The 11,530-nt window shown below is 41.8% G+C and overlaps 1 protein-coding gene across 1 annotated transcript in view; it reads left to right on the forward strand.

The window, feature by feature from the left end:
- PYM1 (PYM homolog 1, exon junction complex associated factor) overlaps positions 1 to 8,006 on the forward strand; it is a 31,945-nt gene extending 23,939 nt beyond the window's left edge. The window contains exons 2-3 of the mRNA XM_080663118.1: positions 6,558 to 6,651; positions 7,063 to 8,006. Of these exons, the coding sequence (XP_080519244.1) occupies positions 6,558 to 6,651; positions 7,063 to 7,546 (578 nt within the window). The 3' untranslated portion in view covers positions 7,547 to 8,006. The remainder of the gene's footprint in view (positions 1 to 6,557; positions 6,652 to 7,062) is intronic.
- Positions 8,007 to 11,530: the final 3,524 nt, after the last annotated feature.

Genomic DNA, 11,530 nt, shown 5'->3' on the forward strand with positions numbered 1-11,530 from the left:
CAGGAAGGATTTTAAGTAGGAGTGTGATTAGTCCAACTTGTTCCTTTGCTTATGTTGTCCCTTATGCCTGAAATACTTCTTTTTCTCCTTTCCTCATAGTCCTACCCCATGCTTCCACTTGTCTAAATCTTGCTCATCTTCCAAAGTACACAACAGATGCTGTGTCCTTAATATAACCTTAAACTCACCTGGTCAAAAGTAATTTCACTCTCCTTTGTGTACCCACTCTCCAAGCCATTTAGGTTTGAAACCTAAAATAAGATATTTTTAAAACCCACAATATAACAAAAACAATAATGGGAATTTTTTTTTTTAAATATGTTTTTATTGATTTCAGAGAATGAGAGAGAGAGAGAGAGAAACATCAATGATGAGAGAGAATCATTGATTGGCTGCTTCCTGCACACCCCACACTGGAGATTGAGCCCACAATCTGGGCATGTGCCCTTGACCAGAAATGAACCTGCTCTAGCCACTGAGCCAAACCAGTTAGAGCTGTTTCATCTATTTTATTTTTTAATATATATATTTTTAAAATATATTTTATTGATTTTTTACAGAGAGGAAGGGAGAGGGATAGAGAGTTAGAAACATCAATGAGAGAAACATTGATCAGCTGCCTCCTGCACACCCCCTACTGGGGATGTGCCCGCAACCAAGGTACATGCCCTTGACTGGAATCGAACCCGGGACCCTTCAGTCCGCAGGCCGACACTCTATCCACTGAGCCAAACCCGTCAGGGCTATTTTTTAATATATTTTATTGATTTTTTACAGAGAGGAAGGGAGAGGGAGGGATAGAGAGTTAGAAACATCGATCAGCTGCCTCCTATACACCCCCTACTGGGGATGTGCTGGCAACCAAGTTACATGCCCTTGACTGGAATTGAACCTGGGACCCTTCAGTCCACAGGCCAACGCTCTATCCACTGAGCCAAACCGGTCAGGACTTTTTCATCAATTTTAGAGAGGAAAGGAGAAAGAGAAAGAGAGACAACATCAATGTGAGAAAGAAACATTGATTGGTTGCCTCCTATATGCACCCTAACTGGGAATAGAACCCGCAACGTAGGTATGTACTCTGACTGGGAATTGAACCTGCAACCTTTTGGTGTACAGGACGACACTCCAATCAACTGAGCAACCTGGCCAGGGCAATAATGGGAATTTTTTAAAAGAAAAAGTATTTATAATCTAATCACTTCAACATAAATTTTCATGTTACATACTTTTTCCTAAACATACAAATATGCCTCTTGCTAAAATAAATAAATAAACTTACAAATATGTATGATATAATTAAAATCATGGTGTATATATAATTATGTTTTATATTACATTACATGATTTAATTTTTTTTAATCATTTAAAAACAATTGTATTGATTTTTAGAGAGAGGAAGGGAGGGGGGGAAGAGAGGGAAAAGCATCGATGTAAGAGAGAAACATCAATCGGTTGCCTTCTTTATTTCCCCTATCGGGGACTGAACCCACAACCCAGGCCTGTGGCATGACTGGGAATCGAACTGACAACCTTTTGGTGCACAAGAAGATCCCCAGCCAACTGAGCTACACTGGCCAGGGCTTAATCATTCTTTTAAAATATATTTTTATTGATTTCAGAGAGGAAGAGAGAGATAGAAAAATCAATGATGAGAGGGAATCATTGATTGGCTGCCTCCTGCAGGTTGGACTGAGCCCGCAACCCAGTCATGTGCCCTTGACCGGAATTGAACTTGGGACCCTTCGATCCGCAGGTTGACGCTCTATCCATCGAGCCAAACTGGCTAGGGCAGGGCTTAATCATTTTTAATGGGTGTATTAAATCATACCTGTATAACTGGATGTGAAGTTTGTTTTAATTTTTAGCTATTTATAGATAATACCATTTTTTAAAATATTTTTTAATTGATTTCAGAGAGGAAGGGAGATAGAGAGATAGAAACATCAATGATGAGAGAGTATCATCGATTGGCTGCCTCCCGCACGATCGAGCCCACAACCGGAGCATATGCCCTTGGCCGGAATCGAACCTGGGACCCTTTAGTCCACAGGCTGACGCTCTACCCACTGAGCCAAACCAGCTAGGGCGATAATACCATTTTTATATTATTTATTTTTTTCCCTGTTGGAACTATTTTCTTATACTAAATTATTCAGATTAGGAAACTAAAACAAACTGTTTTACGTTATCTTTGTCTTTAACCCCTAACCTTTCCCCTTTCCCCAATCAGTGAATTACCAAGTGTTGTTGATTCTTTGATAATGTACCTGACATCAGTCTCTTCCTTTCCGTTCTCACAGGTTCAGCCAATTCTGTCCCTTATGCCAGGATAATTGCGATCTTTTTTTTTTCCTAGCTGATTTACCCAGTCTCCAATGTTTCCCTTTCCAATTCTCCTTCTCATCATGCCAGATTAATTGCCCTAAAGCACTGCTTTGGGTAAAAGATTCATTTTTTGACAGATCCTTATTGAATGCATGCCGTGCACCAGACATTAAATCCCTTAACTGGTATTTCCAGATACGAACATCCTCCCCTCATTTACTTTTGCACCAGCCCTCTGATCCAGCCAGACGGGTCTATTCACCATCTCCTGAACATTCCATCTACATTACCATGTCTGAAATTTTGTTTTAGAGTAAGCTTCTGTTTAGAATCCATTCTGCTTCCCTTTTCTCAGTTTTTGATTATTTCTTCAAAGCCCTCCCTCCTTGAAGCCTCTCAGTTTTTTCATTACTCAGTTTTTACTCTTGTCTCTGCACTTGATCTTAGCCAAAGGCCAAGAAGTGGTTTTTCTAGTTTCTAAACTGTCACAGCTAAGCAAACAATATCTTCAATACCTCTGAATTCCTTGACCTTGTTTTTAAGGCTTTCTAAGATCTGCCCCCCCCCCCTTTTTTTAATTGATTTCAGAGAGAGGAAAGGAGAGGGAGAGGGAGAAACATCAATGATGAGAGAAAATCAATCATAGATCGGCTGCCTCCTGCACGCCCCCTGCTGGGGAGATCTGGCCCCATTTTTTATTTCCAACCTGGCTTCCTATTATTCCCTAAAATGAACTGTCTGATTCCTCTGGACTCCTCTACTTTTTGTTCCTTAAATACTCCATGCCGCCCTGGCTGGGTTGCTCCGTTGGGTGGAGCATCATCCTGATACATCAAAGTTGCTGGTTCAATCCCTGTTCAGGGCACATACAAGAATGGGTGAATGGGTGGATGGGTGGAGCAATAGGTTAATGTTTCTCTCCCTTCCTCTCTCTCTAAAATCAACAAATAAAAAAATAAAAAACATTCCATGCCCATTCCCACATCCATGCCTTTCTTCGCTCATGTTTGCTCTTTCTCCATCCCTTTTAGCTGTCAAATCTTACCGATTTTCTTTTTGTTTTTTAAATATATTTTTCAATATATAGAAACATCAATAACCAGAAGGAATCATTGATTGGTTGCCTCCATGCACCACACGGGACAGAGCTCGCAACGCAGGCATGTGCCCTAACCAGGAATCGAACCTTGACCTCCTGGTTCATAGGTCGATACTTAACCACTGAACCACACTGTCCGGGTACAGATTTTCTTTAACACTTTTTTGTTCTAATTTATTAACGATATTTGCTTTTTGAACAAAAAAACCAACTCCTGTTACAATGTGTAATCTATGTGGGAGGCCCATATACTTAAAAATGAGTAATACAAGATATATATGTAGGTGGGCAAAAGTAAGTTTACAGTTTGTATGAAAAAAAGACATGCAGGTTATGATTATTACAATAGCTTTATTGTGTTTTGAGTAGTCACCACTGTAAACCTACTTTTGTCAAACCCTGCATATATATATATGTACGTGTATATAGATATATAATATTTTGTTAATGGTTTCTACCACCTCTACTTCCAGGTTATCCTTCTTAAGGTAACTCAAATGTCCAGGACACTTAGAGGTTCCCTAAGACCTTTACAGGAAATCTACAAGCATAACTATTTTCAGAATATACTAAGATGTTATTTGCCTACTTGCTAGATTGACATTTTCACTGATAAGCAAAAGCAGAGGTGGGTAAAACTGCTAGCCCCTTAGCACTAATCAAGGTAGTGGCACCAACTATATTCATTATGTTTTTCACTGCCACATGCCTGCGGTAAATAATGCCAGTTTTTCACTTAATATCCTTGATTATTAATTTGATTAAACTCTGGCCCTTGAAATAAACTTTTTTATTATTTTCCTAGTTTTATTGAGATATAATCGACATATAACATGTAAGTTTAAGGTATACAATGTAATGATTTGATATTTGCATATATTGTGAAATGTTTACCACAATAAGGTTAGTTAACACATCCTTCATCTCACAGAGTTACCATTTTGTTGTTATAGTGAGAACATTAAAGCTCTACTCTGATAGCAAATTGCAAATATACACTACAATATTGGTAACTAGTCACCATGCTATACCTTAAATCCCTGGAACTTAACGCATCTTGTAACTGAAAGTTACTAGTATACATCTTTTTAATGTTCTCTCTGGACTAAATGGGAAGTAAACATGAAACATTTTGCTGCACACTGTAGTTGGTGTCTCAAGGAAAAGTACTGGCGCAATTGTACCAATTATAAGCTAAATAAGCTTCCTTCCCAAAGAACACCATTTTTACTTGAAAAAACCATGACAAACTGGTAATCCAGACCTGGATATCTGATAGGCACTTTGCTGAAAATGAAGGAAATGAGCCTGTCATTTTAAGAACAACTGACAGTGTTTGTTTCAGTGATAAGATTCAAGCCTTCAAGTAAACATTAGAATTTTGGAAAACTTGTATCTGCCACTGTGAGCTTGAAAGCTTTCTAATAAAACTTCTTTCTGATGATATTAGCAAATATTGTGTGGTTAAATGCATAATATTACAAAATAAGAGTGCAAGGGGGGATCATGAAATAAAAAAATGTTTGAGGATCACTACCCATTTTCCTGCAACTTACTCTTTCACTTAGTATATTTTGAACACCATTCAAGGTCAGTGCATTTATATCTGAAATTCTTTTCCAGCCCTAGCCGGTTTGGCTCAGTGGATAGAGCGTTGGCCTGCGAACTGAAAGGTCCCAGGTTCGATTCCAGTCAAGGGCACATGCCTGGTTGTGGGCTCGATCCCCAGTGGGGGGCTTGCAGGAGGCAGCCAATTAATGATTCTCTCTCATCATGGATGTTTCTATCTCACTCTCCCTCTTCCTTCCTCTCTGAAATCAATAAAAATATATTTTTAAAAATTATTTTCCAGTCCTGGCCAGTGGGACTCAGTTGGACTATTGTCCCTTACACCGAAAGGTCATGTGTTCAATTCCCGGTCAGGGCACATACCCAGGTTGCGGGTTCAGTCCCTTCAAGCAAGCTATGTTTTTCTCTCTCCCTCTCTTTTCCTCTCTCTCTAAAATCAATAAAAACATATCTACCGGTGAGGATTAAGAAAAAAAAACACAATAAACTTCTATAACAGCATGGTGTGCCATCATGGCAATGATCCACATCTATTTAATCATCCATATATTAATGGCCATTCAAGTTGCTTTCATCTTTTTGTTAAATAATGCAGCAACAAACATTCTTTATTTTTTAGTCATCACCCAAGGATATATGTTTCTTTTTATTGATTTTTACAGAAAGGGAAAGAGAGAGAAACATTGATGTGAGAGAGAAACGTGGTTGGATTGCCTCCCATACACACTGTGATTGCACCCCGACCAGGATGGAACCTGCAACCTGGGTATGTGCCCTGACTGGGAATCGAACCCACAACTTTTTGGTGCATTCTCTGACATTTCAACCAACTGAGTCACACCGGCCAGGGTGCAATAAACATTCTTTACATAGTCCTAGCTGGTTTGGCTCGGTGGACAAAGCATCGTCCTGCGGACTGAAGAGTCCTGGGTTCAGTTACAGTCAAGGACACATGACCAGGTTTCGGGCTCCATCCCCATGGGGGGTGTACAGGAGGCAGCCGATCAGCGATTCTCTCTCATCATTGATGTTTCTGTCTTTCTCTCTCCCTCTCCCTTTCTCTCTGAAATCAATAAAAATATATTTAAAAAAATTCTTTACATATATCCTTGTGCATTGATGCTTCTTATATCTATAGTATGGATTCCTAAAAGTGGACCTGTTTTTTACAATCCATCTTAATAAAACTTCCCTTCTTACATTTTCTCTGGTCATTTTTCTTTGTTTTTACTCCTTTTTAGTCTTTTAATCATTTACTGTCTTTTGATGTGTACATGCTATTGTCTTGTTTTTAAAGACTTTCTCTGTGCCTGTCTTGCCTTGCCAACTAGATTATGAAACTAGAAATTCCCTGAGGGCAGGGATGGTGTGTTTTACAGTGTATAGACAATAAATAATGACCAGAGCAGGATTGAAGGTTGATATGAGAAAGGGATACCTTAATGGTTCCATTTAGTGTCCACATGGATGCTGAGGAAAGCTGTGTGCATTCATGCATTCTTTCATCTTGGGAACTATTTGAAAGTTAGAGTAACTCTCCAACTTGATTCTCTCATTTCAGGCAAGTACATTGCCTCAACACAGCGACCTGACGGGACCTGGCGCAAGCAGCGGAGGGTGAAAGAAGGCTATGTGCCCCAGGAGGAGGTCCCAGTGTGCGTGGTTAGGCGTGAGGAGGGGGTATTTAATGGGGTCCCTACAGAAAGAAAGAACATGTATGCCTATGAGTTCAGGGAATGATTTTCTGATGCCCAAATCTCAGGAATGGGAGGGGACAACTGAGAAAGGAGAGGCAGGGGTTGGTAAACAGGGATGAGTGAGGGTTACAAGGGACGAGTCATGTCCCTATGGCCTCTGTTCATCAGAACCTCCAAATAGCATTCAGAGATCCAGAGCTCTGAGACCTAGGGACCCTCCTAAAACCTGCAAAGAAGAGGAAAGTTGGGGAGGGACCAAGGGGGAGAAAGCAAGCAGAGAGGTTAAAAGGGTAAAGTGATTTGGAAGGTTAAGAAAAGGGCTCTAAAGTCAGTGGTTCTCTAACTGTTGACATCTTCTGTTCCCTGCAGGTATGAGAACAAGTATGTGAAGTTTTTCAAGAGCAAACCAGAACTGCCCCCAGGGTTGAGCCTCGAGGCCATTGCTCCTGTCAACCCATCAAGGTCTGAAGGTGGGGAACCAGGCCTCTCCAAGACAGCCAAACGCAACCTGAAGCGGAAGGAGAAGAGGCGGCAGCAGCAAGAGAAAGGGGAGGCAGAGGCCTTGAGCCGGACTCTGGAAAAGGTATCCCTGGGAGAGACAGCTCAACTCCCCAGTGCTCCACAGGGCTCCCGGGCAGCCCCTACAGCTGCCTCGGACCAGCCTGACCCAGCTGCTATCACTGAGAAGGCCAAGAAGATAAAGAATCTAAAGAAGAAGCTTCGGCAGGTGGAAGAGTTGCAGCAACGGATCCAGGCTGGAGAAGTCAGCCAGCCCAGCAAAGAGCAGCTGGAGAAGCTAGCAAGGAGGAGGGTGCTGGAGGAGGAGCTTGAGGACTTAGAGCTCGGCCTGTGAGGCCTTTGGGGAATTGGGAATGGACTACAGAACAAACCTTGGGGCTTTCTGGGATCCTGGGGAATATGGGCAGCAGCAGTCAGGAGGGGTACCCCCCCATACTGGCTCACTTCCATCTCTCATGGCCCAGCTCTGCCATCCAGAGCCTAGCCTCGCCCTCATTCCTTCCCTCTTCTTCCAAACTCCTATTTTTTAGACGTTTCCCCTTCCCATTCCCAGTGTTCAAAAATCTCAGTGACTCCCCCAGGTTCCTTTGCTGCTGATTTGGGTGTCTTATTCAAAAGAAAATTGGGTGGGTGGGAATCTCGGGAACTGAGGTTGAGGGTAGGGGGAGTATGCCCAAGTCTTGGAGTCTTGGTTCCTGTTCACAGTGTTTATGGGTTATTTCCCCCTCCATCCCTGACCTCTTTTTTTTTTTTTTTTTTTTTTAAGAACAGAATAAACAAGTAGACAAATTGTCTAGCTTTGCCTCTTTCTTTTCAGCTTCTAGTAGGTATTTTATTCCCTTCAGTTTGGCACAGGAACACAAGTTTTGGGGGTAATCATTTTTAATTTTTTTTTATTAATCCCCACTCAAGGATATCTTTCCATTGATTTTTTAGAGAGAGTGGAAAGGAGGGGGAGAGACAGAAACATCCATATAAGAGAGAGACATGGATTAGTTGCCTCCCACACAGGCCAGGGATCAAGTCTGCAACCAAGGTATGTGCCCCTGACCGGAATCAAACCCGAGATCCTTCAATCCACTGGCCAACACTCTATCCACTGAACCAAATCGGCTAGGGCTGGAGTAATAATTTTTCATTTTTATTTCAGAGAGGTAGGGAGAGAGAGAGAATCATTGATCGGCTGCCTCCTGCATACCCCACACGGGGGATCAAGCCCGCCACTTGGGCATGTGCCCTGACTGGAATTGAACTGTGACCTCCTGGTTCATAGGTCGATGCTCAACCACTGAGCCACGCCAACCTGGCTGGAGTAATACCTTTTAACAGTTATGAACGTATGACCAAATGAGCAACACTGATTTCTGTATGTTTGGTTAGATTTCAGTGAACAGAAATTAGTGTTATAATAAAATGAAACTTAGAACAAATTTCATTTGACATGTTAATTTGCATGTGTCATCACTGTGTTGCATAGTAGTGGGGCCTTTGTTAACACCATTTCTTTCTCGGTAATCAGGGTTCTCTCCAGCGAGTCTTCCGGTCATTATTCAGGAAGTTTTTCTGTATTTTAGTTGTAATTCTAGTTTGGTCCTGAGAGCGTATCTGTGTACCATTCACTTACTCTGCCGCCATTTTTACTCTTCCCTTACTGTTTCTTTCTAAGATAATCAACCTGCTTCACAGCTTTATTGGGGCAGCTCATCTGAAATTTTATCTTATCAGATGCCACCCTCAGATAACATTGTGGGGCAAATTAATGATACAAGTAAAGAAATTTACAGCCAAAAAAGAGCTGCCACTTAATGTTTTCATGAGCTCTGATTTCCACACCTTCACCTATCAACCTTTCTTTCTAGTCAGCTGCTGGTGTAGAAACCAACAGAGGGGGAAGTCAGTAATGACCTGTCTCAGGAGTTCAAAGTTCTTAGCTTGACTCTAAAGGTCCCACTCAGTCTGGCCTTGTTTCTTGCCATTCCTCAACTCTGGTCAAACTGCTCCAACTTTACTGAACTATTTTCAGTTCATCAAATGAGCCATGAACCCCAGTCATTTACCCTTACTGGTTCCTTTGCCTACATTCTCTTCCTGATGCACTCTTCCTAGTCAACTCTTTCTTATCCTTTGGATCTTTAATGTTATCCACTCTGGGAAGACTTCCATTACCCTCCAATACTGATTTAAATGCCTCTCTTAACTTGCTTCCTTATCACTTGCACTTAACCTTTATAATGGTGTGTATTACATTATATTGCCATGCTTGTTTACTTGTTAGCTCCTCTTCCTCATCAATCAGTAGTACCTCAAGCCCTGGGATTGTGTTTCACATCATTGCATCCCAGTGCATAGTAAATTCTCAAATATTTGACTAAATGAATGAGGGCACAAGCCACATGGAGAAACAGAAGAGGAGGGATAATCTGTGCCTTGCCAAAAAAAAAATGAGGACTTGACTAGGCACCCCAGTGTGAGACCAAAAGCCTGAGCTCTCTTGTGTAGGACCTCTACACAATTATAAGGATTTTATAAATAAGGTTTAATTGGCTTATATGTAGGAGTTTGATGCTTTGTAAGTTTAGACTTTTTGAGGAATCTATACTTTCTTTTAAAACCATTATTTGTTTTGCAAAAGGATTCACTTCAGTAAACCTTTAAATTTCCTGGGTCTTTAGTGGTTTGATTAAAATTTATTTTGTTATTTGTTGGGCTCTGTCAGTCATTTTGCTAGTTGGGAGGGATACAATTATGAATACATTGTAGAACCTTCATTTAAAAAAGTTATTAAATCATGCAGGTCACAAATTAAGTGCTTGACATTTAATTAAGTTCTATGGTAGAGGTATCAGCAATGTGTTGAGGGAGAGCTAAGAAGAAACAATTTATTTTGATTTAGGGTATGGAGAGGCTTAATGGTGGAGTTGGATTTTGAAGAAGATCTTGACTTGCATCTCAAGAAAGGCAGGGATGCCCTAGCTCAGTGGTCGGCAAACTCCTTAGTCAACAGAGCCAAATATCAACAGTACAACGATTGAAATTTCTTTTGAGAGCCAATTTTTTTAAACTTAAACTTCTTCTAACTCCACTTCTTCAAAATAGACTCGCCCAGGCCGTGGTATTTTGTGGAAGAGCCACACTCAAGGGGCCAACGAGCCGCATGTGGCTCGTGAGCCGCAGTTTGCCGACCACGGCCCTAGCTGGTTTGGCTCAGTGCATAAAGCGTCGACCTGTGGACTGAAGGGTCCCAGGTTCGATTCCAGTCAAGGGCACATGCCCGGGTTGTGGGCTCGATCCCCAGTAGGGGACCTGCAGGAGGCAGCTGATCAATGATTCTCTCTCATTGATGTTTCTATGTCTCTCTTCCTCTCTGAATTCAATAAAAATATATTTTTTTAAAAAAAGAAAGGCAGGGAGGCTCTGGCCGGTGAGCTCAGTGGTTAGAGTGCTGGCCTGTGCACCAAAGAGTTGTGGGGTTCAATTCCCCGTCAAAGGCACATACCTGTGTTGTAGGTTCCAGCCCCAGTCAGGAGTTCTGCGGGTGGCAACCGATTGATATGTCTCTCTCATATGATCATTGATGTTTTTCTCTCTCTCCCACTCCCTCCCGCCCTTCCTACCTTCCATTCTCTGTAAAAAACAATGGAGCCCACAGGCATGGCTCAGTGGTTGAGCATTGACCTATGCACCAGGAGGTCATGGTTCGATTCCCGGTCAGGGCTTTCCTCTCTGAAGTCAATAAGAATATATTAAAAAGAAAAAAAGCAATGGAAAAAAAATATCCTCAGGTGAGGCTTGGCAGCATGAAAGGCATGCATGAATTTGCTTTCAGTTGTTTTTTTTCCTTTTTTTAAAAATTGATTTCAGAGAAGAAGGGAGAGGGAGCCATAGAAACATCAATGATGAGAATCATTGATTAGCTGCCTCCTGCACGCACCCTACTGGGGATCAAGCCCACAACCCGGGCATGTGCCCTTGACCTGAATCAAACCTGGGACCCTTCAGTCCACAGGCTGACACTGTATCCACTGAGCCAAACCGGCAAGGGTTGCTTTCAGTTTTTCAGAACCATGTTTCCTTACATAAAATCAATGTTGCATGCCCTAACCAGTTTGGCTCAGTGGATAAAGCGTCGGCCTGCGGACTCAAGGGTCCCAGGTTCGATTCTGGTTAAGTGCATGTACCTTGGTTGCAGGTACATCCCCAGTAGGGGGTGTGCAGGAGGCAGCTGATCCATGTTTCTCTCTCATCGATGTTTCTAACTCTCTCTCCCTCTCCCTTCCTCTCTGTAAAAAATCAATAAAATATTTTTAAAAAATCAATG

The sequence above is a fragment of the Plecotus auritus genome (assembly GCF_963455305.1).
Source record: "Plecotus auritus genome assembly, chromosome: 3".
NCBI classification, from domain to species: domain Eukaryota; kingdom Metazoa; phylum Chordata; class Mammalia; order Chiroptera; family Vespertilionidae; genus Plecotus; species Plecotus auritus.